General features: G+C 38.6%; 4 protein-coding genes and 1 non-coding gene across 9 annotated transcripts in view; 4 read left to right on the top strand and 1 right to left on the bottom strand.

The window, feature by feature from the left end:
• Nucleotides 1-382: 382 nt before the first annotated feature.
• On the top strand, nucleotides 383-10,697 carry brox (BRO1 domain and CAAX motif containing). The gene is made up of 13 exons (XM_018743432.2): nucleotides 383-470; nucleotides 1,109-1,228; nucleotides 1,435-1,541; nucleotides 1,736-1,832; nucleotides 2,026-2,121; nucleotides 2,630-2,702; nucleotides 2,880-2,985; nucleotides 3,554-3,643; nucleotides 4,132-4,217; nucleotides 4,442-4,523; nucleotides 4,986-5,136; nucleotides 5,519-5,678; nucleotides 8,919-10,697. Exons 2-13 carry the CDS (start codon nucleotides 1,128-1,130, stop codon nucleotides 9,003-9,005), a joined length of 1,236 nt encoding a protein of 411 aa, XP_018598948.1. The 5' UTR covers nucleotides 383-470; nucleotides 1,109-1,127; the 3' UTR covers nucleotides 9,006-10,697.
• Nucleotides 10,698-11,151: 454 nt separating this feature from the next.
• LOC108929097 (protein FAM177A1) lies at nucleotides 11,152-14,328 on the top strand. Of its 2 annotated transcripts, none has more exons than XM_018743434.1 (5): nucleotides 11,152-11,230; nucleotides 11,416-11,571; nucleotides 11,905-11,971; nucleotides 13,327-13,424; nucleotides 13,816-14,328. In XM_018743434.1, exons 1-5 carry the CDS (start codon nucleotides 11,216-11,218, stop codon nucleotides 13,936-13,938), a joined length of 459 nt encoding a protein of 152 aa, XP_018598950.1. In that variant the 5' UTR covers nucleotides 11,152-11,215; the 3' UTR covers nucleotides 13,939-14,328. The 2 variants fall into 2 exon arrangements, with proteins under 2 accessions (XP_018598950.1, XP_018598949.1); XM_018743433.1 differs by having other exon boundaries at nucleotides 13,777-14,328.
• A 344-nt stretch (nucleotides 14,329-14,672) lies between these two features.
• trnas-gcu (transfer RNA serine (anticodon GCU)) lies at nucleotides 14,673-14,754 on the bottom strand. Its single transcript has one exon. It is a non-coding gene; the product is annotated as a tRNA-Ser (tRNA).
• A 576-nt stretch (nucleotides 14,755-15,330) lies between these two features.
• Nucleotides 15,331-18,699, top strand: LOC108929270 (uncharacterized). Of its 2 annotated transcripts, none has more exons than XM_018743649.2 (2): nucleotides 15,331-15,472; nucleotides 17,311-18,699. In XM_018743649.2, the coding sequence occupies exons 1-2, from the start codon at nucleotides 15,343-15,345 to the stop codon at nucleotides 17,793-17,795; spliced, it is 615 nt and encodes a 204-aa protein (XP_018599165.1). In that variant the 5' UTR covers nucleotides 15,331-15,342; the 3' UTR covers nucleotides 17,796-18,699. The 2 variants fall into 2 exon arrangements, with proteins under 2 accessions (XP_018599165.1, XP_018599166.1); XM_018743650.2 differs by having other exon boundaries at nucleotides 15,331-16,016.
• A 1,753-nt stretch (nucleotides 18,700-20,452) lies between these two features.
• The window catches only part of disp1 (dispatched homolog 1 (Drosophila)), a 52,218-nt gene continuing 46,693 nt past the window's right edge, over nucleotides 20,453-25,977 (top strand). For 2 of the 3 annotated variants that reach the window (XM_018743807.1, XM_018743802.1), the window contains exon 1: nucleotides 20,453-20,530. The gene's annotated coding sequence lies outside the window, so the exon portion shown is untranslated. The remainder of the gene's footprint in view (nucleotides 20,531-25,977) is intronic. The other variant, XM_018743804.1, reaches the window with a different exon arrangement.

Raw genomic sequence — 25,977 nt, 5'->3', positions numbered from 1 at the left:
TTTCTAAGCTGGTTCAGTTTAATTTCTAGTTACCAGTCCTGAGACATTTCGAAACGCCGGTGACATTAACTTTACATTTAACATTATTGGTATAAGCTTTGGAGCATAAACACGTATCGCATGATCAGTTCTCGGCATTCAGAAACCTAATACACGATTAGCTGGCTGTATTTGGTTAAATGTCCCTTCAGTCAAATTGCTGCACGTCGTTCGTTTGTACCGTGACAGAATCATGCTAGTGTGACAACACCTAGCACGCCTCGTCCTCAGCGAGCGATCCCACCAATAGTGTTTTGCATGTGAGAAGCGAGGACTCCAATAAAAAGACGACGACATTACGTAATTCTGAATGAGCCAATCGTAACGTAGAAAACGAAAACAACTTCGCAACGTCATTGCGTCAAAATACAGGAAGTGGATGTTGCTTGTTTTTATTTCCTCGGAGGAATTTCGTCGAAGTAACAAGAGAGGTATGACGAATTGAAATACAATCGCTACTTTATTCAACTGTAGTTAGAACAGTCTTAACGGTGGAAAAGTGTTAAATAATGTTATTACTTTTATATGTTGAATTCCTTTGTAGTAATATTTTTACCAGTTCTGTCACTGCATTGATGACTGTCGATGTTTACGCAAACGTGGGCCATGGACATAGCCATGGCGATAGTCCCTGCTTCCCTGCCCGGGCCGTGGTGTTAAGGCTCTAGCTCCAGCGGGTTTTCGTGTGTAATACTTCTAATTGCGGTAGTATTTTACATTTTAATCCGGGACAAATTATTATAAAAAAAAGTGGTTTCTAGTCTTTGCTGAACGTTGACTTTGTTTATACATCGACGTAACGTAGCCTTGCCCAGTGTGAACAGACATTTTTGAATGGAAAATAACTCTCTCTTTTCGATTTAATTACGCCGGTGCAGCGTGTATTGCAAGTGTAAAAGGACAATATTTGCCACTGTTATTCTTAGCGTTGTCGATGCCTTTGGCCAAGGCAATTTACAGAGGGGTGAAATGGTCTGGTGAGACACACTGATTAGTGAGGCTTCCTCGTGCCCCCTGCTGTTGTGACGTGTCGCGCTGTCGTTGTCGTGACGTTGTCGTGACGTTGCAGGTTCCAGCGCGATCGCACAATGGCGCACTGGTTCCACCGGAATCCCTTGAAAGCGACGGCGCCCGTCTCCTTCAACTTCTACGGAGTGGCTTCAAGTCCGGCTGCCAACAAGATATGCAAGTAAGTGATACATTACATTGTTCTCCATCTGATTTTCCCGAAGTCACTGTGTGTGTGAGAGTTTTTAGTGACTGCTGCATCCTCAACAATCTTTCTTTTTCAAAATTGTCTGTACTCATCCAGAGTTAAAACCTGTACATTTGAAGTTAATAAGTCATTCCTTTTTCTTTTTAGAAATGTTAATGATTTTTTTTTTTCCCTCGCAGTGACTTGAGGGCTACAAGAGCAAGACTTTTGGAGATGTTCACAGACCTCACTTGCAATCCTGAAATGATGAAAAATGCAACTGATGCATACTTTGCCCTTTTACAAGGTGAGTCATTATTTTTAAAAATGTGTCTGAAGCTTCCAGTTACCATCACTTCACTTAATTTTTGTGATTTTCAGTGGGAGATGTTTAACTGTCTGCATTACTTTTAAGTGGACTGTTTGGAGACGCTTTTTTGCCCTGGACCTCTGGTACGGAATCATGTTTGACCTTGTCTTTACCTGTGTGATCTAACACAGGATTTATTGTTTCGTTGGATGGAACCACACAAGAAAACAAGATGCGATTTATTCAGAATTTCAAATGGACAGACACTTTACAAGGAAACGCAGCAAGGTAGTGACTCATATTTGGCCATGTTAGGTCCTTATAAAGGTCATCATCCTCTGGTGGCAGTACCTTGGGTTTGTGATGTCAGTTCACATTTTAGCACTTTTCCTACTTTTTAATACAGTTACATGAAACAAAAAATACTCCCTTTTTACCAACATAACAAAAGTAACAAGACTATTTTATGTTGCTTTTCCAGTGCCCAGCAAGATGCTGTCTTTGAGCTGGTTTCAATGGCTTTTAATGTTGCAGTATGGTACACTAAGTTTGCTTCAAGACTAGCAGGAAAAGAAAAGTAAGTGTTGGCATTTCATGCTGACTTTTGAAGAAACATTTTTGGATGCAAGGATGTTATCAATCCACACAATAATCTTGTACTTGTTATAACTGAGTGATCTATTGTAAGTAGTGTATCTATCAGTGTAAGTCACCTTGGTGAATATGTAGTGTTATCAGCCCATACACCTTAGAGTTCACTGGAAGTCGCTTTGGAGGAAAGCATCTGCTAAATAAATAATTGGAAATAAATGTAAATGTGACTGCTCAAGCTCATTTGCATCTGCATCAGTATGCCTTTTGATAACTGGATATATACATGTTAAATGTGGTAATACAATTGTAATTATTTCCATTTTCTACCAAAATTAGTATTAGTTGACCTCTAACTGCAAGTATTATGTCCAAGGCAAAAACAAAATGTAGTTTTTGCACTCAGTCGAATAGCTTGATAAAATATTTATCCAGATCTCCATATTGTTTTATAATGGATATGTTTTTAAATATTTCTACTAATTCATTTACAGCATAACAGAGGCTGAAGCAAAAGAAGTTCATAAAAGCCTGAAAATTGCAGCTGGAATATTCAAACATCTAAAGGTGACAGCTTTTGTGTTTATACACTAATAATTTTCACATTGATGTATAATCTCAGTTTTTTTAAGGATAGATTTTATATTGTGTGGTTAAAATAAGGATTTTACATGGCTGCCAAACTATTAACCAAGGTGATGGAAGGGTTTCAAGGTTGTTTAATTAATATGTTCCTTTCACCAGGAGGCCCACATTCCTCGACTCATAACTGCAGTTGAGAAAGGCAGAGATTTGGAGGCCCGAGTTATCGACACATATATTGTCCAGTGCCAAGCAGAAGCTCAGGAAGGTATTGCAGTTAAAAATCTTATTCATCTGTCTTTTCTGCTTTTTTAGAAAAGAAATGAAACATTTATTCTTGATAATTTGTAGATGTCACTGTTCTGCATTAGTTTCCTATATTCTTTTATGCAGGCCGTTTTCTGGTCCATTAAGAATCAGTCATTTTGTTGTACAGTGCTCACATTAAGAGTAGGTCCTAATAATGTGTTCAGTTTTAACAAATGCAAATGTTATTGAAGTAATCCGACTCTACCTTTTTGCACCTTGCAAAATTAGTGGTTTAAATTTACCTAAATATGTTATCGTTCTTAATTGATCCGCTGGTACTTATGTTCTTGTTTTGCTCTGATGAAATCATATTCTTTTTGGATGTGTGATTAACTGAAATCTTGATGCTTATGAGCATACAGCATATTTAATAGCATTTCCACACTCCAAGTGGTACAAATTTTGCCAAAGTTTTAAGTTTAATTTCATTCATCGTTGTTGAGTAGTTGATGGGGACATCTGCTTGATTTTATGAAAAGTGAATTGAAGCTGCCATAATGTCATAAAAAGCATTGTTTTCCTTTTAGTCACTATTGCAAGAGCTATAGAGCTGAAGCATAATGCCACTATAGTAGCTGCCCTGGCATTTGAGACAGCAAACTTCTATCAAAAAGCTGGTGAGTTTCATGATCTCCATTTTGATTTTTAAAACAAATAAACATAGCCATAAAGGTTTTTCAGAAATGAATTTGTTTAGAGATCAATTAAACACAATTTATAATTGAAAGATGAGTACATATATTTGTGTCCTGATGCAGGATGTCAAGTGCAAACACGGTAGTACTAAAACAGGATGTTATTTGATGTTCTGATCCATAATGAAATTTTAATTGATATACTCTGCTGCACTTGCTGTATGTTACAATAGGGCAGTGTCTTTAATATTTGCCTGCTTCTGAAGTCCACTACCATTTCTCTGAGTAATTCTGTAAAAATTCCTTTAAATGTCAAAGTATTTAGCTTGAAATATTTGTCCAAAAATATGAATTTTCATACCTTTTCTGTTTTTTAATTAAGTAGTAAATCCTTTTTTCTAAATATGGTATTTCTGCCTTCTGGTTTTGTCCATAGAGTGTGACTTTAAAGCTGAATTTTGTGTTTGCAGATCACACTCTCAATACTCTAGAACCCGACTACAGCAGCAAGTGGAGGAAGTACTTGCAGTTAAAACAGCACTTTTATATGGCCTATGTAAGATGTGTGTTGTTGGTTATCATCTGTTATTGCATTCTGCTGTTTTCAAACTTTTACTGTTTTTAGTTGTAATATAAGAACAACATCAGATCATTAAATAACACTGGAAGTTGACATTTCTTTACATCATGTCAGTGAGATGGGAAAAACAAAAGTTATAATAGATATGATGTTCCCTATGTAAATTGTTCTTTTCTTAATTGTTCCTTTCTTTGCCTTAGGCATACTGTTACCATGGACAGACTCTTCTCTCAAGTGACAAGTGTGGAGAAGCTATCCGCTCTCTGCAGGAAGCAGAAAAGTGTGAGTGACCTTCTCCATTTTACAGGCTTTAAAGTGCATTTTAAGAAGAATCCACATAGTATGAATCAGTTTTGTCTTTCCACATGAATGGTTTTGTAGTTAAAAGAATAGCAATTTTACAAATTATTTGTATAATGCAGTTGAAACATAGGCTGGTTTTAATATTTAGCTTTATAAAGTTTTTTTTAGATTTATATGATAAATTAAGTTTTTGATTTTTTTAATTTAAAAACATGAATAAATCTTGGAAAAACATTATTATTATTAACAAGCTGTTATTCAGGATAAAACTGTGTTTGGAGTTTGAAACAGTGATCTTTGAAACATCCTCTGGTCCTGATACTGTTCATAATTTGAGCAACCAGTGTATTTTGTTTTGAGTATGTACTGTCCTTTATAATATTAAGGTGCCAGAGTGTATTCATAATTTCTGAGCTAAATTTTCCCTATTTGTTTTCTCAGGCTACTCCAAAGCTGAGGCCCTGTGCAAAGAATACCGGCAGACAAAGGGCCCTGGCAGCACAGCGAAGCCTTCAGAGCAGCTTTTCTTTCTGAAGCTTGGTGGCTTGATCAAGAACACCCTGGAGAAGTGCCAGCGGGAGAATGGTTTCATGTGAGTGTCAACCCATCAGCCGTAAAGCTGACAAAACCAGTTCATAAACCGCTATGAGATGCCGTTGTTACATGGTTGATATGTTAAGTGAGGCTAACTGTACAATGTCATACAAGTGTAATGTTCATAGTGGTGGGGGAAGCTCATAGTCCTTACTGACCTCACTGCAGAGTGACGATTGACCTAAAAGTAGAGCAAGTCTCAGTGTTAATTCACTAACTTCTGTTACACTTGTGTATGCCAAGATAAGATTGGTAGCTGTATTTGGACATAAAAGTGAAGAGGAAAACACCGAATTATTGGGCTGCTTAAATATATTGCTTTTAAAATAGCTTTAGTACTTCAAATGGAGTTGCAGTAGTGCTATTTGTTTGTCAACTAGATATTTCCACAAGATTCCCGCTGATGCCCCTCAACTGGAACTGAAAGCCAGCTATGGATTAGCAGAGCCAGTTTCCTTTGAGTTCCCTGCGTTGAGTGAACAGTGGAGCCCTGGAGTGTATGCCACCTTTGACCTCACCAAGGGGGCCAAAGATGACAAGGTGATCTTATTCTCCCATGTCATTCCACAATAAGAAAAACACTGTTTATGTTTACATTTACATTTATTCATTTAGCAGACACTTTTCTCCAAAGCAATGTACATCTCATAGAAAATAGTGTGTGCATTACATTAGCAGAGAGAGAGACTTTAATGCAGGCACGTCATTTTTAAATTCAGTTAGTTTCTTTCCACCATATGAATCGGTGTGCGTCACATGAGTAGCTGCATGAAACTTTATCCGAATATCGACAATTCGTTCCTTGTAATTTTTCTTTTAATATGTATATGTAAAAATTTACATTACATTACAGGAGGAGTAGCATGAAGGTTTATCCATTGTTTAACAGGCATCATCTCAAGGTTATACAGCATGAACACTTACACGTTATATGAACTTAGTAGATAATGTTCGAACTGAGTCTGTTAGGGGTGAGTTTTAAGACCCTTTTTAAATGTGGACAGAGGTTCGGCATTTCTGAGTGGGAGGGGAAGTCATTCCATAACAACGGAGCCAGAACCGAGAACCTTTGTGCTTTACTTTTCGTGCATGGGACCACCAGGCAGGCAGATGTGGAGGAGCGTAGCAGTCTGGTTGGGGTGTAGCACATGATCAAGTTTTGTAGATACCTGGGAGCAGTTCCATTGATGCTTTTGTAGGCCATAACTAGGGTCTTGAATTTGATCCAAATAGCTGTAGGAAGCCAATGCAGAGAGACGAAGAGTGTGCTACGTAGCAATGCTTCGGCAAGTCAAAAGCAACTTGTGCAGCAGTGTTCTGTATCAACTGTAGAGGTTTGTAGTCCAGACGGGATGTCACCATGGCCTGGACAAGTAGTTGCGCAGAGTCTGTTGTGACATAAGGATGTATCCTCCAGATGTTTGACAAGATGTAGCTGCAAGTCCAGGTTGTGGCTTCGATATGCTGAGAGAAAGATAGATTTGAGTCCATCATCATTCCCAGACTCTTAGCCGAGGAGGCAGGCAAAATCAGTGAGTTGTCCAGCTTGATAGAGAGTTCAGAACAGGAAAACAGGCCAGCTAGGAGGTGAAGGATCTCTGTTTTGGAGAGGTTGAGTTGTAAGTGGTGATCAAACATCCATGCAGAAATGTCCAACAGGCAGACAGCGATACCCATGGAAATGTTTGATGCTGTAGGTGGAAATTAGGGAGAGCTAGACATCACCCGCATAGCAGTGGTAGTTGAATCCGTGGGAGGCAATGACAAGACCAAGGGAAGAGGTATAGACTGAGAAGAGTAGAAGGCCCAGTACAGAGCGCTGCAGGAAGTTTTGGAATGTTTAAATGACATAGTATCGACAACAAGTACAGTTGTTTGTGTGTTATTAGTTTAAACAGATGGTGTTTGTCTGTTATTGTGACTTTTTTGAAAAACTACGCCATATTTGATGAGTAATTAATGCAGAAATACAGGTAATTCTAAAGGGTTCACAAACTTTTATTTAAACTGTATATGGTGATGTGACAAACTGGTGTCCCCTCCCCTTCCAGCATTGCTCCCTGTGTTGCCGGGTTAGGCTCCGGCTTGCCACGACCCAGCTTGGGACAAGCGGTTTCTGTGTGTGTGTGTGTGTGTGTGTGTGTGTGTGTGTGTGTGTGTGTGTGTGTGTGTGGTGATTAGCCTTCACTGATTTATATTTACATTTGTATTTTATTTCCTTTGTGGATGCAGAGGTGACCTCATAACACATTATGTTTTAAGTGCAATAGCAGTAAACACCAGGAATCACTTCAGCAATTTTAAGTCAGTGTAAACTCTGTGAATCAGAATCAGAACGAGCTTTATTGCCAAGTATGTTCGCACATACAAGGAATTTGTCTTGGTGACAGGAACTACCACAGCACAGACAGAATGACAGTGACAAGACAGGTGAGAAGATAGAGTATGTGAGCAAGGGATAAAAAATATTTAAAAATATAAAGTACCCAATATACAAAAATAGTCACTAGATACAAATGCAAGGAAGTGTGAGTAAGAGATATGTGATAAATAGTTATAAATATAAATATAGATAGCATTATGTATTGCACGGTTTACTCTCTAGGGGAGAGATTTAGGTGTTCATGAGGTAGATGGCCTGAGGAAAGAAACTTTTCTTATGCCTAGCTGTCCTGGTGCTCAGCGCTCTGTAGCGCCGGCCAGATGGCAAAGGTTCGAAGAGGAAGTGGCCTGGATGTGAGGGGTTTAGAATGATTTTGCTAGCCCTTTTACTAACTCTGGACGAGTGTAGTTCTTGGAGAGCTGGGGGGGATGTGCCGATGATTCTTCCAGCAGTCCGAACTATCCGCTGCAGTCTTCTGATGTCTGACTTCGTAGCTGAGCCGAACCAGACAGTTATAGAGGTGCAGAGGACGGACTCAATGACTGCGGAGTAGAATTGCATCAGTAGCTCCTGTGGCAGGTTGAACTTCCTCAGCTGGCGAAGCAAGTACAACCTCTGCTGGGCCTTCTTCACAATGGAGTCTATGTGGAGCTCCCACTTCAGGTCCTATGACATGGTGGTGCCCAGGAACCTGAATGACTCCACTGTTGCCACAGTGCTGTTCATGATGGTGAGTGGGGATAATGCTGAGGTGTTTCTCCTGAAGTCTACGATCATCTCTACTGTTTTGAGCGTGTTCAGCTCCAGGTTGTTATGACTGCACCAGACAGCCAGCTCTTGGACCTCCTGTCTGTAAGCAGACTCGTCGCCATTCCGGATGAGGCCGATGAGTGTGGTGTCGTCTGCAAACTTCAGGAGTTTGACAGAGGGGTCTTCTGCGGTGCGGTCGTTGGTGTACAGGGAGAAGAGCAGTGGGGAGAGCACACATCTCTGGTGGGCTCCAGTACTGATTGTGCAAGTTTTGGATGAGAATTTTCCCAGCCTCACTATCTGCTGCCTGTCTGTCAGAAAGTTGGTGATCCACTGACAGATGGAGGTGGGCACAGAGAGTTGGGTTAATTTGGACAGGAGGAGGTGTGGGATGATGGTGTTGAAGGCTGAGCTGAAGTCCACGAACAGGATTCTTGCATAAGTCCCTGGTTTGTCCAGATGTTGCAGGATGTAGTGCAGTCCCATGTTGACTGCATCAGTAGTTAATTAGTAAAGTATATAGTCAGCCAGTACTCACTGGGTTTAACTCAGCCTTTATATAGGTCTGCTCTAGTTTTCAAGACTTTAAATCATATTTTAAGTATATACTCACTGCAAAAACCAAATTTTGTCTTATTGAATTGCAGGCTAAGCCAAAGCAGGAAGAAGAAGTGAAACCAGTGAAGGAACCAGATCTGAAACCTCAGAAGGATACAGGCTGTGTCGTTTCCTAAACACAGGGGAGACCTGCACAGCCATAGACAAACATATGTGCTGTAAATATTCCACATAATTGTGACTGCATTCCTGTTCATACTGAGTAAATTCACATATGCAAGCCTTTACAGTTGAGTCTCTTTGAATGATCTTGTAGGTGTTGTAGATTCAGGTAATATCTTGGATTCTTAACGTTCTCGTATGTTTACATTTATCCATTTAGCAGACGCTTTTCTCTAAAGAGACTTACGTCTCTGAGAACAATACAAAAAGTGCATTACATCAACAGGAGGGATTTGAATGTAGGTATGTGATTCGTGAGTACAGTCATGTAGGAAAGTAAATTTGAACCTCTAGAAAAAAACTGATTTGAAGGTTTTAAAATACAATACAAATAAGATACATATAAGAGAAATAAGTGAATATTTCAGAATAGGAAGAATACATTTTTATTTATAGTTTAGGAAATAATTATACAGAATCAAATGATGTTTACTACAATCAGCTGCTGGTAAAGTTTATATTTGTTACTTTGCTGCCTATCTTAATCATTATTTTCAGTAATTTCATCATTTTGAAGACCTTTATAACAATCTGACTGCTAGATTTTAACTATTAAAGATTCTGCAGCCTTTTATTGGAATGTTAATGAAATGAAATGTTGCAGTCAACTCCCTTTGATTAATAATGAAGCGAAAACCTCATTAAAATGACGTTTTGTAAGCATATGTTTTTGAATATAAATATAACACGTAAAAACTATTTACTTAAAATTAATATTTGTGTTTCTAGTTGCTGTTGTCAACTTTATCAGGAAGATCCGGAAGGAGCAGAACTTATTTTACAGTATTCATACCAGTTCATTCCTAGGCTCTGAATGACTAAACATCCTATGGTGTAGTACCTTTGATGTGTACTCGTGAACCAAGAGACATATGACATGGGCTGTAAGCACTGGGCATGTTCAGAGTATGTATATATTGTACCAGTGATTCATGATTTCACATTTCCTGCAGTTTAGAGTGAACCCACACTGTGCTTTTTTCAATATGGTTTGTCATTATTGAATGTGTTGTGCAAAAGACCCAACAGCTATCAGCCTGGAGGCAGTACCCTCAAGACACAAAAAAAAAGACAGTGGTTTCATGGATGATATTGAACTAGTATTCAATACAGCTTCTGTAGTTGCTGATTTAAACAATAAATCAAACTTACAATATCATTTCTTACTATATGCATATTTTCTCTGTAATATATGTCCTTAAAGTTTGTACACTACTACATTTATATGCAATCTCATCTTCCAGATATAACATAAAGCTCTGGAACTACTTATGAAAAAGGAATTGAAAAGTGCATTAATTGAGCTGTGTTGATCTTAGAATGCTGGTTTTCAAATCTGCGTTACTTTTCAGAACTGAGGATTTCTGATGTTCACAGCTGAAAGCATGTGAACATTTCAGTTTATTATTGCACTTTATGAAATAAAAAAGCATGCAGTTTTGTTTGCAAAACTCGATGTTTGTTTATATATATAAAATATTTAAAGCCTTCTGCATATCTCCCTGTTATGTGTTTGTCTCTGTCCTTTGTCTTTGATGGACCCATACAACTATTTTATTTTGCTCCTCAAATCAATCATCCCATTGATAACTGCTTCATTTCTTTTACCAGTTCTTGATCCAGGACTGTTTCCCCCCCCCCCCCCCCCCCCCCATTCTCTCGTCTTATTTTTTCTAACTTTGAATAAATATATATTATGCTGTACTACTGTATTACAATGCTGGACTGTGTTATTCCTTTTGTTTCTTAATATATTGTATTTTGAATGGTTAATAAAAAGACTACATTCAGTTATTCAGTCTTTTTGCAGTTCACTTTTGAGAAATATATTGTTGGTAAAATCACGGGAAAGACCAGTCTGCAATGTGACTGCAAGGTTGACAATTTTCAGCAGTAAGGCACCAGTGAGCTTAAACATTTAACTTGGTACAAAGAGCAAAGTGCACCGTGTTACGGCTTTAATAATGAAGTCTTTTTAAATGAACGTCACAGTTGCATTCGTGCAATATTTTACTTTGGCACACCTGCATACATGCGTATCGGGTTTCAGCATAGAGCTGAAGCAGGACCTAAGAATCCGGTTTACAGTCCTCAGCGGTAGGGTGTTGTCACCAATGAGGAAATAAATGCTTTTGTTCTGCACTTTCCAATCTGAAGAGTGAGCATGGACGTCAACAAAGTAAGTGCCTCTATTTTCTTGTAACAATACATTTACAGTACTTTTATTAGACCTGCAGGTCATTTTTGAACAGTGGTCTGATCAGGCAGTTCAAAAACTTTCAGTTTTCACAAAATAAAGCCCTCTTAACTTTGATTCTGAACAAGAAGAAGGTACTCGGGGTACGGTATGTTACAACCTCTTAGGGTCCATCTGTAGAAGAGACGCAGTTTGGTTTTCCATCTCCGTCTCAACGGAAACGGGTCCTTCACTTCGCCAGTGGCGAGACCCTGGAGGAGGACAGCAGCGGTGAAGAGGACAAGGAGACTCACAGTGATGTACACAGCGGCCCTGTGAACACGGTGAGGTGAAGCAGGGTACCACACAAGACAACTCTTGTTTTTGAACCAATGGAGCAACACTGAGCTTACACCAAGACAGTTTTCAATATAGTCCTCATGGATTTATTGCTTTAAGAAGTGATCTCATTCTGACAGTCTGTCATTTCTGACGCATTATATCCCTGTGAGCTTGTTATCTGAAGATGACAGTATAGATGGGATGATAGACATTTTTACTGTATGATCATGAGAGGTTCACTTCAACAAGCTGAGGAGATGTTAACTTAGGGGGTTTTCTGAAGTCAAATGCATGCCATTATCATTACTGTCAGCTATAGTTTTCCTATTTTTCAGTCTCAGCAGTCATGGAAGATGTATTCTGTCCTTCTGTGGAGGCAGTTTTGCAAGAAGTCATTACAAAGTGAGTATGAAGTGAACATACTTGCAGTGGTTTATGAAGAACTCTCAGGCAGCGATTGTGAAGAACATTTATTACAACACAGTGAGAAATATAGGTGCGAACACAAGAAAATGTTCTGCGGAGAACCGCTTTTCCTCAAACACATGCCCCTCAAGCCAGTTAACTTTAGCAAATAAAGTTTTTTTTTTTTTTTTTTATCAATAATACACAACCAAAACAATACATTAAAATCCACAATCCAACAAACCCAACACCATTTTCCTACAGTTGGTCAACAAAGTTACTAAGCAACCATTACATAAAACACATTGTCAAGACAAAGTATTTCCCATAACAATCCCTTTCTGACTTCAAAAAAAAAAAAAAAACTGACCCATGTCTTCCCCACACCAACATACCGAAAAGGACTGCCCCCCAGTAGCAGCTCAACCAAAGGCATCATCATAATACATGCTTCCTTCAAAACACATAAAATACTTCTAAATTACAACATAAAACTTGATCATACACCTAAAAACAGACAAATAAATACAAAACAGACATATACATGAGTAATCATCAGTATAAAACTCAAAGGGCACAGAATCACATGAGAAAACATGGCCATTAAAATCTATAGACAAAACACTATACAAATAAAACCCACACAAGTTAAAAATATTAGTTAAAAGTGCACAAACCCAAACCCTAAACTACTAAAATCTGTGAATAAATACTACACAAACCACAGAAACAAGTTTAAAAATACACACACACACACACACACACACACACACACACACACACATAAAGGAGTAAGATACAAGAAAGTGCAATATGTTTTATAATTAATTAATTAATTAATTAATTAATTAATTAATTAAAAAAAAAATCTTCGCCACTTGCTCAACATCTCTCAAACATCTTTCGCTGTTTATTGGCCAACACAGTTAACCCCCCTTATATTCCCTGTGAGTTCCCACAGCGGTTGAACACAATTCCCTTTACCCACAATCCAACTATTTAGAATAAAGCAATTTTCCCGCTCAAACTCCCGGTAACGCAGATGGTTTCAATATATATTATATGGGAGGAATGCTCTTCACAGTTACGAAATGCACGGTTATTTAGTCATAGTTGTGTTGCTTTGTTAGAGAAATCTCTGCTAAATGAAAACATGTAAATATAAGCAATACAACAACGGAGACTGTAGCTGTTATAAATAAACGACTCTGCACGAGATGCAACGAATGTTTTTGCGAATGAGTGCAACATGCTGGATTTCCTCTAAATACAGCTGGAGGGAACCCTTGTATGTAGTAAACAATACAATATGAATATAGCGCTGAACTGTGGACTCCTTCATGTGCACACAGCCTGCGATTACCTAGGAGAAAAACTTGCAAGTTTAGCGGGATTGAACACATCTAAGTACCAGTATGCTGTTGACGAATATCATCGTAAAAACAAAGAGGTAGGAAAAACTTTTTTTTTTTTTTTTTGTCCGCCAAACGGACTGGAACGGATTACTAGAGCGCTAAAAGTGTCTGGTACCACAGACTGTCCAATAGACACGGAATCTCTCCATTGGCTATACCGCCGCTAAACTTAAGGAAGCATGAGAGTCTAGAATGTCTTTAATATAGCTCGTCTTTGAGTATTGAAGTGTTTTGTGATTATATTATCGCGAAACGCTCTGCATCTTAAGAGGAAAATGGTTGATGGAAATGTCTGTTGTTAATATACATCAGCTGCGGTGGTTAAGCTCCAAGCGGAAACGGATCGTCTCGTCAGTCCCTGGACACGTTGGTGTGATGTGTTCACAGGGGTCGGGACTGGAACAGAGCAGGTGTTTGTCTTCCCAGAGGAATACGGACTATGGCTCGATGGGCCGAGCGGGCGGCGCTGCGCACCTCAAGTCCGACCGCAGTGCGGGACTGAGAGCGGAGGAATCTGCAGACGCAGCACACCTCCAGCACGGCCACTGAGCTGCAGCTCCGCGTCTGGGGCCACAAACACGAAGCATCGTTCTTTTTTTTTTTTTCCTCATAAGCGCTGTGATTTTCTCCGGCTCTTTGGCTTTGTTTTTCAGTTCACCAAGCCCCTGTTTAAAATATGTGTTATCATAGCATAAAATAAAGTTCAAAATGTTTCGATTATTCTGGATTTTTTTTTTTTCTCAAATTAAAAACACTGGCATGTCTGTTCACGTTACTGTTTCTGCTTAAAATGATCATGTTGTAAGATATTCACTTTCTAAAGCTGAAGTTCTTTTCTGTGAGAAATGTTCGAAGCTTTTCTTCAGGATAAGGTAAAGTTTTATACGTTTTGACAGGTGAATGTTTTTTGTTCGTGCACTTGTGTTAAAAGTCCTTAAAATAAAAACAGTCCTCGTATCACTGTGTCTGGCGGTTTCACTGACAAGGGGCAGCACGCTGAAACAGAGTTCAGAAAAATGAACTTTTTAGATATGAAGAACAACTATTTTTGATGTCGGATAAATCCTATCAACCGGATGCAACTCAATGTCAGTACCCATTCAGACCGCTAGGTGGAAGTAGAGTCAGGAAAGTCAGAAAAAGCACTGCACGCGCTTGAAAGTGAAATTAAAAGGCAAGTCAATTAAATGTACGGTCAAATTGTGAAATTTAGACTATAACTTTTACTGTAAAGAAACTGTAAACAACGTGTATAAACATTATCAGAGGGAGAAAAAAGTTGTCGACGAGGATGGGATTCGAACCCACGCGTGCAGAGCACAATGGATTAGCAGTCCATCGCCTTAACCACTCGGCCACCTCGTCTTAGATAGTGAAGTTTTCTTCTTATGCGTATGTATACATCTATACATAAATATATCTATATACTACATCTATATATATATATATATATATATATTTTTCCTTTAATATTTTCAAAGCTAGTTTTTTTCCGAAGTGCGAATGGTGCTTATGAAACTTTGTAATGAAATCAGTATCTGACACTGTTCTTTATTACATTCACTCATGTGTCCTGCTAAGAATTTTTTCCAGCAAAAACGTATCGGTGAAAAAATGCTTGTTGGCAAAATAATTCCCATGCAGAACTTTCCATTGAATATTATCATAATTATTATTTTAAATCACGTGTTCAGAGAAAAACGTTAAACACGAGTATTGTGTTGGCAATTTGTGTGTATTAATACATTTTCCATGTACATTTTATGTTATTATACAATTTACAAAAACAAATCCTAAGTTTCAGTCACAGCAGACAAAACAAACACCAACAACAACTGTCGCTCCCTCTGACACACACGGTCACACACTCACACGACCACAATGCTGCGAGAAAAAGGTTAGTGGATGCGCGTGCGCATGCGCAAACTGTCGACCCAAACCGACGCCAGGATAATGGAGGAAAGGTTGATATCCGCAGTGTCTGATTACCCCGAGTTGTATAACTCAACTTTAAATTCATACAAAGACGTCGACAAGAAAGCGAAAGCGTGGAGAGCTGTTAGTCTGCAAGTGGAATTGCCGGGTAAGGAGGATCGGTTAGAACGGGCGCCGGAGTGGCTAGCGAGCAATGCTAATCAAGTGGTCACTGGTGAATGAGCCACTCACAACACAAGGCGAAGCGGCCGTTGTTTCTGGAAATTAAACGCATTAGCGACCCCCTTCGCATGTCTCCACGGTGTAATAATGCATCGTAATATCATTATATCAGTACAACCCGAAGATATTACTGCTGGATTCTTAAAACAAAAACTCTGCTCGCAAGATCATGCTGCTGCTGCTCGTGTCGTTAGTTAGCTAGGAAGGAATACCAACCTGGCCGCTCGGTATCAAAAAAAAGTGTCGAGAGAGACAAACCCTGGAAACTGGGCTTTCGGCCTCATTCATTCAGTGATGCTTCAACTCGAGCCAAAGACCCGTGCCACGGAAAATACTTGCTCCCCCCCTTTCCACCGGTTTCCACTTTTGAACATGTAAAGCTGCACTCACTGGAGTTGAAATTGACCTAAAAATGTTGATGATATGCTCGTGCCGCAAGTTCGCAGCTCTTGAGTTGGGAATTTTCCAAGGTACATGTGTTTTTTTTTCAGTTTTTGTTTTCAATAGCATTGTCCTCACGTACCCATTTTGTGCTTTTAATAATAGTGAGCGTAACCTGCGTTGACCCTCCGCGTCAGCAGGTGGCAGTAAAGTGCACACGAGCGCAAGTGTGTGATCGCCTACTTCACATCTAGCGGTCTGCTCAGCTAGACCGATTGAGTAAAGCCAGAGAATGTGACTGACTAGTGTTTTACCTTTCTTTGGGTTTTAACCATTTCAGCTGACTAGTCTTTTTCATGTATTACTTACTTGAAAAGTGCTACTTTGTTTGTGTGCGGTTTTCTTATTATGGGTCAGTAGTGTAACACTTAAGGATAATGACTTGTCATCTACAAACTAGATTGTTTTTTAATCCTTGTCCTCCACTGCTGTACTGCCTTTGAGACAAGTGTTTATCCTGAACTTCTCTAGTACGGATACGCTGTTGCTTAAATAGGTGAACGGTTGTAAATCATTTTGGATAAAAGGTGTCAGATAAATGGAGTTACATACCTGCATTTGAGGCTGTTGGAAGCACAGTGGTAACACAGTTTTTTACCTTGCAATGAAAAGTACAGGAGTTTGAATCTATGCTCGCGCTGTAGTTCACTTAATCAAGGTACTTGCCTTGAATTGCTTCATTAAAGTTACCCACATACTGTACTTATTATTTTAATGTAACAGTAATTTTTGTATGATTACTGTGTTTAGCTACTTTACTGACCTCTGATTTTGTCTGATGTTTGTGCTACAGAACTTACCCGTGAATAAATGGAGGGAAACCTGTGTTGTTTAGCTTTTATCAGTTACATTTACATTTATTCACTTAGCAGATGCTTTTCTCCAAAGCGACTTACAATGGATACTATGTAGTGTTACTAGCCCACACACCTTATTCACTGTGGTGACTTACACTGCTAGATACACTACTTACAATGGGTCACTCGTCCATACATCAGTGAAACACACTCGCTCTGTAACTCACACACTACGGGTGAACCTGAACAGCATGTCTTTGGATTGGACAGTTGTAACATAAGGGTAAAAATGACATCAATGTTAAAGAGAATACGAATTACAAACAGCGCTCCATTTCCAGTTGTGTTGATAAGGTGTGGACCCAGTGTGCTTAATTAATGGCATGACAAGAAAGTACTTTAGAGTTTTAGACTAAAGTAATATGAATGCATGACTCATTTAGGATCCCCCACACTGCATTTGTATGGCATCTAATTAATTGTCAATTTCTTTATGTAGTAAAATGCTGTTTCTTGTTTTTGTTAGAGGAAGACTGTCGGAGGAAATGGAAGAGCTTGAGGGACATGTTCATTAAGGACAAGAGGTCTGAGCAGCGGAGGAAAGCCTCAGGAGGGAATCACCGGAGTTGGAAATATAGCTGGCACATGGCTTTTCTGACTCCATTTATACAGTCGCGGTCAACTCACGCTGCGGCCACTGCAGATGACCTGGATGAAGAGAGGGAGGAGGATGAGAAAGAGGATGAGAAGAATGAGAACAGAAATGCTGCTTTTGCCATTCATGAGCTGGAGGGAGAGCACAGTGGTATGGAGACTCCCCCCCATTTCCCCACCTCAAGCTCACATGTACCCAGGCGGAAGCGGAGACTGCAGGTGGACAGTTTGGAGGGTGCTGAGGACGAGATGTTTCTTTTGAGTCTGCTCCCTTACCTGAAGAGGCTGCCTTATGAAAAGAAAAGTGCCATCAAACTGAAATTTCATCAGTTGCTTTATGAAGCTGAATTTCAATAAGTTTTTGGGAAAAATACAACAATATTTGCTGTAAATATTTGTTATAACAGGTCAGGGTGCAAGACAAAAATAGGCTCTTTTTTGAACACTGCAACAAGAAATTACTAGTGTTGATCGTTTTGCATTTTCCTTCAGTAGTAGGTGGGGCAGGTGCACTGACAAAATCTGTTTTTATTATATGAAAAAGGTTGAGAAGGCATGTTCATTTCCTATTTCATTTTATGATTTTTTTTTTTTTTTTTATATTTTTACATAGAGGAAAAATTATGTTCAACTAGTCTAATTACTACAGAAACTGTAATTCTTAGGGAGATACTTATTTGGCAGTTTTTGGGATGTGTGGTATACACGTTTTTAGTGTACAAGAGATGAACATGATTGATGTGGTTATTTTTTTACCAGGTGTCTGGTGAATAAACCTTGATATTTCATAAATACATGGACATAATGGGGGTGGCTTGTCTCAAGCAAGCATTATGTCCCCCAGAATATATATGTGCATAACTCCATAGAGTACTGTTACTAATGTTTTTTTTTTTTTGGTCCTTCATTACCTGAAAAGATGTTATGACACTGCATAAATCTGTAAGACTGTAGTATGGTTGAAAAAACTGTTAACATAAAAAGAAGCATTGTCGGTGTCGGAGAACATTGCAATGTGAGGTCTTTTACCAACCTCTTCTGTATGAGAACATCTTTGCCGTTTGACTGTGTGTCATGGAAAGTGTCTTTTGGGCGCTTTTAGACGGTTTTTAATGTTTTACACCTGACGTGTGGAGATGGGTTGAAGACAAACCACCTTTCAACCATGCTATCAGATAACTTCCTCCAGATAACCTCCTAAATGCAAAATGATTTAATTTGTTTCACTCTAACAGGAATTGCATTGGACTCTGTCTGTAATAAAGGCTTGATTGGCAAATTTTTTCAGGCTTTTGTGTGCATTTATCTCCATGACCAGCTGCATGTAAGTTAATTAGTATTTCTATACATTGGGGTAGGAAATATTTGAGTTTACCATAAAGTAATGTAGATGTTTGCTGAAGTTTAATTTTTAACTTTTTTGCTTTTTTTTGTTAATAAATGGGCTGTCACTTTACATAAAGTATTAGAATTCATACTGTAGTTTTTCATACTCCTGAAACTCATGTTGGTTTAGTAAGATAATTATGAATTGAAACTGACGTTTTGGTGAATGAATTTGTATGACATTTATAGATTGAGTGTATATTGCAAGAGAGCTATTAATGCTAAAAGCACAGAGAATTTCAGAAGGCAAAGTTCTGTAAGAAGTGCCCAGAAATCATTGCAATGAATTAAACTTGGTCCAAAACACACTGATGTAACAGTGTTTAAGGATGTAGAGTAGTAACCAAACATCTGTTTATTCAGCACAGAATTGCATAAATGAGTGCATTAAACTTTGTAGTTAAACATATACATTTAAAAATGCTCTGCAGTGTTAAACATCCAAAATTAAATGTAATCACATCGCTTGAATAGTTTCTTAAATGTGTCATGCTAAAATAAATTTAAAAGAATACATGGTTTTTTATTTTTCTTTACTATGAAAAGTATTATACATAATTTTGGCTGATAAGTCATCTCTAGCTCAAAATACATGGGTCGTGTTAGGAAGGGTTGAGATACGAATTTTTAACTACAAGTATATTTCAGTTTATTTTAAATTTCATTTTCTTATCTATATTCTGGCGGGCGCGGTGACGCAGTGGGTTTGGCCTGTGCCTGCTGTCCGGGGGGTCTGGGGTTTGAGTCCCACTTGAGGTGTCTTGTGATGGACTGGCGTCCCATCCTGGGTGTGTCCCTTCCCCCTCCAGCCCTCCGCCCTGTGTTGCTGGGTTAGGCTCTGGTTCGCTGCAACCCCACTTGGGACTAGCGGTTTCAGACAATGTGTATGCGTGTGTGTGTGTGTATGTGTATATCTATATTCTAAAATTTCCTTCTGCTACAGCACAAACCTGACCTGTGCGTATCTGACCAGCCGATATATGTCGGTAAAATTTAAACAGGTAAACTGATTAAACGTGTGGAGCTGCAGCAATTTACCTCACTTCCACAGTGTTTACAGCTCATGTCAGTGTTCCTGAGTGCTGGCGGTCATACAGTAATAATCTGACATGCAGTATAGATGTTCATGTGATCAATAGATCCACATTTGGCATTGAACAGGAGTTTTAATTTAATGTATATGGAAGTTATTAAAAATCTAAAATGAAAAGTATTTTGTAAATTGATTATAGTTATGTATCAGACTTATTACTGAACTTAAACTCTATTGTTTTTTAAAGGGACAGACTTCCGATCTACTGTGTTCCTAAATTAAGGGACCAGCGTAAATCGTACTAACACGCATTTTCCTTTGCATCTAGAATATTACTGAGACCCGACATTGCTGCCCACCCAGAGAAATTTTATTTGCTTCATTTTTTTATTTCAGATGTCTGGTGTACATGTTTACATCCTGCATCAGTTTCTTGAGAAAAAAATCGACCCGGAAAGTTCTATTGATTCAAACTCCGTGTCGCACTACATATCCATGAATGCACCGCTCTCGACGTTACGTCCTCCAGCTCGTTCCCCGTCCAGCTTGATAACGGACTGCACGGCGCGTGAGTTCACTTCCTGTCTGTTGTGCGCAGGCGCAGACGCTGTGGAGTCGCACTGAGCTGCTCTGATTCATGGAAGAACTCCGTTTAGAGTCGGCATACGTTAAAGTAAGGCATTTGAGATAATTATTTTACTGTCCGTGGAATTTTCCCCTCCAACACGTTCTGAAGCTGTTCCTTTGTATTAAACGTAGGAATTGTGATGGGTTATGAAATGAAGTTATTCACGACGCGATAATCCCCCAGTCGACCTTCTCTCTCTGGCTCTGTTTTCTTTGAATAGAAATCCGACTGTTGCGCATTTTTCATATGAGTGATGTTCGGGGCCAGTGAGTTATTAAACGTTTTCAGGAGTTACAGAGTTATTCTCCGTAGTTGCTTTGTAGTGACTAGGAGCAATGATGCCTTTTCTCGCTGACCTAACGTTTTGTGTTGTTTTTAGTTCCTGTGTATTATTATAGTCTTATGAGTCAAAAGTTAAGCGAGCTGTGGCACATTGTTGTTGATCATCTTCTTTGGATCTTTGTTCATTCGGTTTCTTAAGTCTGGTGCCCTTCCTTTTTTTTTTTTTTTTTTTTTTTTTACTCAGTTTTAATAGTCTTTGACAAAATCTCCAGTCTGGAATATTCTGTAGATCATATTGTTGAGTGAAACTTGTTTTTCAGATTATCATAAACAACACGTGTGACTAGAGGAGTCTAGGGAAATTTTTCTTAATTATTTGCATTATGTAAACCAGTTTTTGCAGTTTTGAAACTAAACTATTTTATCTTTTTAAAAAATCCACCATGACATAATTCCATCATGTTACAAGTCTGTGTGAATTTCCTCTACAGACAATTTAAGTAGTAAAATAAAGCAGTATTTTTCCTAGTCTTGTAGCAAAGATTCCAATCAGTCTTTAGATCTATACTTAGTTTAATATGATCTGGAAGATCTGCGTTCGTCTTCGTTGTTATCACTGGAAATCTGCATCTGCTGGTTCTTCGTCTTTCTGTGTTTCAGCAAAGTTTTCTGTCAGTCTTTATTTTGCATTTGTCAGATTTTATGGTTCAATCTTACCCTTGAAAATGCTTGGCTATGATTCATCTGGGATGTTGCATTTCATAATATTTAAGATCTACCCCCGCGCCCCTATTTTTGTATGCTGTTTTGTGCTGCTGGTTTCCTAGTAATGGCATTGGGTTAAAATGAGCAGCAGTCAACCCTTTAGTTTTTTTTTTTAATTTTTTTTCCCTTCTGGTGCCGTTAATATTGTTGAGTATTGTTATTGGTTTTGGCATTTTGTGTGAATTGAGAGATGCATGCACATTTTCCAGTTCCCTCCAGTTCAGCTGTGATCACGTAATAGCAACTGGTGCCACCCTCATTTCTTCTCAGGTCCTTTTCTTTACTGCATCCCCTCCCTGAAGTGGCTGTTCTGCTGGCTCCTGCTCCCTGGCAGAGTCCCAGAGGGGCTGATTAAATCAGGGGAGTCTGCAGCACCCACTCGATTGAGAGCGGTGAGAAATTTGTTTGAACCCGTGCCCTGTTTTTTTTTTTTTTTTTTTCGTTTTTTTTTTTTAAATTTAGGGTGGAGAGGAAGGGTGGATGAGGAATTCTGCTCTCAGCTTTGAAAGATACCCCCTGTTTTCATTACAGCTAGATGTGTGAGCAATGAAGGTAACTTTGTCCTCAGTAGTTTTTTGTGGTGTAATGTCTTTTCATCAATAAACCCCTCCAGCTCAATACTGTATGAGTACTGTATGGCCACTCAGCACAAAGTCAATTATTATTGGATGTGTTCCCACCAGTGATCTCAGAAATATTAAAATGAAGGCACAGCTTGTTGTTAATATTAAGTGAGCAAAAAATGTTGAGAAATAGTTTTGTAGGTCAAACTTAGACATAAAACTTTCAGCATTAATACAGATTTTATAGACATAGTATTTGCATTGTTATATGGGCAACAGGTACAGTAGTGATTACTGACAAGTGTTTCTAACCCAAAGGCTGATGTTTAGAGTAGAAGGCCACCGTTTTGAAATTCTGAACAGATGCTTAACTAAACTTGCAATTATATCTTCACATTATATAAGTAGGTACATTTGTATGTACCTTTTGATTAAAAGAAAAAGGAAAAAAAAAAATCAGCCAGGCAACAACAATCAACATTAGAATGAGGTCTTTTGAACATAGAAATCATTTGCTTTTCTTCAACAGCTTGGAGAGAATTTCACACTGTTAAGGGCTGTACACAGGTTTAAGGTTCATAATGAATCTTTGATGGAATTGTTCATATTCCACCATGGTGCCTTGTCTGCTTCGATGTATGTTCTCTGCATTTCTTCAACCTTTTCTTTTACCACAAAACTTCTGGATAAGCTAACCCAGCTGACAGAACAAGAAATTGGTACATCATGTAGCATCGGTTGCAAAAACAGATTGCATTAGTTTTTGAAAGCAACATCCTGCTTTGAGGTACCAGGAGAGATTTCTGTTTGGCTTGTAATCTACGCTTGCAGTAGATTTAGCATTGTTATTGCTAAAGTTTTGAAACCTTGTCTGTTTTATAAAAATAGCTCAGTGATTAAAAGGGATGGTCTGTTACTGCGTTGACTGGTTTCCCTCAGTTCTAGTACTGATGACCATTTCATTCCATGTAGATTTTTTTGTTTAACAGGATTAAGTTTTAAAGGGTTTTGTGAAAACTTTTCTTACCATACCACTGAACAGTTGTGAGTTTCTAAATTATCAATTTTTTTTTTTAAAAACCTTTGCTCATTTCAGAAACCTTGTATGTTAAATTTTATTGTCTGTGATTAAAACAGGATTATGTCCCTTGATGCTTCCTTGATGTGAACTGAACGAATACAAACATTTTACCATGTTGTTTCCATAGTTTAAGTCTGTCCTGTGAAGCCAGTAAAGTTAGGATGCTAGTGGCACAGTGGTTAGAGCTACTGCCTTTGGATTTGCGGATTTGATCTCGACCTCCGGCTGTAGTATCCTTAAGCAAGGTAGTTGGCCTAAATTGCTCTAGTAAAATTACCCAGTTGTATAAATGGGTAAATAAGCTTGTAATAACTGTACCCTTAACATTGTAAGTTGCTTTGGAGAATACCTAAATGAATAAATGTAAAATGATCCTTTCCATGGCATTAGCGACTATGCATTGTGCTTTCTGTAGAGGGCGCTCTCATGCTTCTAAGGCTCTTGCCCAGAGAAGTCATGTGGCCTTTTCATTTCAACCATATACAGCAGCTGGTACAGTACACAGTGAAATGAAACAATGTTCCTCCAGAACTATGGTGCTACATAAAATCTCTCCACTGCCAAGTGAAAGTAGCCTTATTCAGTATCAACCGCTACACCCTAACCAGACCCCTTTGCTCGTCTACTTCTGCTCGCTTGATGGTCTTGCGCACGAAAATTAAAGCGCGGAGGTTCTCGGTTCTGGCTCCGTTGTGGTGGAATGACCTCCTCCTCTCACTCAGAACTGCAGAAACTCTGTCTACATTCAAGAAGAGTCTGAAAACTCAACCTTTTCTGCACACGCTTCACCCAGGATCTCTCCAGCTCATGTTTGGTGTAAATGTTCATGCACCATAACTTTATGATCATCCCCAGATAACCCTTTACATAGCCACTACTCCTGTATTGTATGCAAATGTTTGTGTACCTTAAAAAAATTTCTAGGAAGGTTATCAGATTCATCTACCCTGCGTTTGATGCACCTACTCAAGCGATGAACATCGGTGCATAAAGTGGAAAGAAACAAACTAGGTTTACTTACCAAATGCATGTCTGCAGCTATGTCTCTTTCTCTTAATGTAATGCACAAATTCTATTTTCGCTGAGATGTACGTCGCTTTGGATAATAGCATCTGCTAAATGAACGAGTGTAAATGTAGAATATACTGTAAGTATCAACACCATATTTATAATTTTGTGATCATAGTGGTTTTGGAAATTTCTGATTACGTGTTAACTTCATTTATATTGGTACATTTGCTAGACTTTCCTGTTAATCACAATACTGTATCACCGTTAATTTTGTAGTCTCTTGTCTGGAGTGGTTTTTAAGATTACAAAAATACCTCTTCCCAGAGACAGAAGAAAACTTATGAGAATGAGAGGCCACAGATTTATGGCCACAAATTTAACTTTTTGAAGTATTTATCTGTTTTGTAATGTGAAATGACGATCATTTTTCTTTCTGTGGGTGGGTTGGATTTGAGACCAAATTAATGAAACTAAGGAAAAGATCAAGCGGTAGAAACAATTGGCAAATTCAGTTTGTGACATTCAACCAAATAAACAAGCAGGTTGGCATCAATGTTAATATGAAAAACAAAAAATGGAGCTCCTCTTATACAGCAAGATGTACAGTAGAATTCTTTTCTGGCCTTGCATAGGAAACGTATGTTTTGCCCTCTTAATTACAGCCACTGTGTGTTCAGTGCTTGGCATGTAATGATGATGGATGGTTAATAATATAAAGTACTTTATGGGAGACATGCATTTTATGATTATAGCTGAAAAGGTCAGTGCTTTTCACTTATTCAGCCAAATTATCTACACATGTGAGCTGGAGTTTAACTATCCAAACTCATCTTTTTTTCTGAAGTCTGATTTTATTTATTTATTTTTTAAATTGTAATTATTGCCCATCTGGTGTTCCAGAGTATGCAGAGTGTTCTATTCATGTACAGAAAAAACAAACATATTCTAAGTTTTATTAAAACTTCAGAAGCTTATTTTCAGTTTTTTTCCCAAAAATGGCAAATGCACCTGTTTGAGTCTTTAATTTTGATTTGCTTCAGCAGGATTAGTACATGAGTTTGTAAAATGGAGAGCCAATTTGTGTTGTCCCCCCATCTCTGCGCATCTGGTGTTATTTAGTGCACTGGTGCCTTTACCACAGTACAAAGGCATGTGAAATTGTTCTGTTTTTCCTGCATCTGTCATTTGCAGGTTTATTACCTCACTTAAATAAAGGTTGGTGATGCTGTGGAAGGCAGTAATGTGTGCAGAACAAAGGGAAAAGAGAATAAGTACTTACAATTTTTATCATTTGATTTAATTTTGTACCAAATGAAAGCAACCTGAATATAAAAGTGGAATTCTTGCAGAAGTGGTTACTTTTTCAAGAAGACAAGTGTATCTGCCAAACTTTCGGAAATATGTGACAGGGTGACACTAAAGTGTGGGATTTCATGGGTATTGACCCATAGTTGTGGTTAATTGGCTTGTTGACTGACACAAGGCCTCTGGGTTCTCCTCTGCCCTAAGAAACAATCGCTGTCTTTGTGACTTTGTATGGAAGGCCAACTTTGAACACAGAGAAGCTGTTCCACATGTTGGGCTTGCGGCTGCAACTCCATCCTTGGCTTTGGCATCTTAAAAGTTCTGCATTCCAAACACTTCCTTCTCGCAGTCACGCAGCTGGCCGAGACAGCTGCTAATAGCCTCAAAACCCAGACTTCCTGCTGCGAGCGTTGAACCACTGCCATATTATCCAGTATTTTCAAAAGAATCGGGGGGTAAGTACCAAATATTTACATTGTAGAGCA

Source organism: Scleropages formosus, chromosome 1, assembly GCF_900964775.1.
Source record: "Scleropages formosus chromosome 1, fSclFor1.1, whole genome shotgun sequence".
NCBI classification, from domain to species: Eukaryota; Metazoa; Chordata; class Actinopteri; order Osteoglossiformes; family Osteoglossidae; genus Scleropages; species Scleropages formosus.
The sequence above is the reverse complement of the archived record's forward strand: the minus strand, read 5'-3'. Positions and strand labels throughout refer to the sequence as shown.

What these genes read in the sequence shown, in the direction of transcription:
- brox (XM_018743432.2), top strand. Translation starts at nt 1,128, where the DNA reads ATGGCGCACTGGTTCCACCGGAATCCCTTGAAAGCGACGGCGCCCGTC. An exon ending in CCAAGCAGAAGCTCAGGAAG is followed by an intron (nt 2,986 to 3,553) that starts GTATTGCAGTTA and finishes TTTTCCTTTTAG; the next exon opens with TCACTATTGCAAGAGCTATA. An exon ending in AGCACTTTTATATGGCCTAT is followed by an intron (nt 4,218 to 4,441) that starts GTAAGATGTGTG and finishes TCTTTGCCTTAG; the next exon opens with GCATACTGTTACCATGGACA.
- LOC108929097 (XM_018743433.1), top strand. An exon ending in ACAGCGGCCCTGTGAACACG is followed by an intron (nt 11,572 to 11,904) that starts GTGAGGTGAAGC and finishes CCTATTTTTCAG; the next exon opens with TCTCAGCAGTCATGGAAGAT. An exon ending in TTGCAAGAAGTCATTACAAA is followed by an intron (nt 11,972 to 13,326) that starts GTGAGTATGAAG and finishes ATGTGCACACAG; the next exon opens with CCTGCGATTACCTAGGAGAA.
- LOC108929270 (XM_018743649.2), top strand. Translation starts at nt 15,343, where the DNA reads ATGGAGGAAAGGTTGATATCCGCAGTGTCTGATTACCCCGAGTTGTAT. An exon ending in TCTGCAAGTGGAATTGCCGG is followed by an intron (nt 15,473 to 17,310) that starts GTAAGGAGGATC and finishes TGTTTTTGTTAG; the next exon opens with AGGAAGACTGTCGGAGGAAA.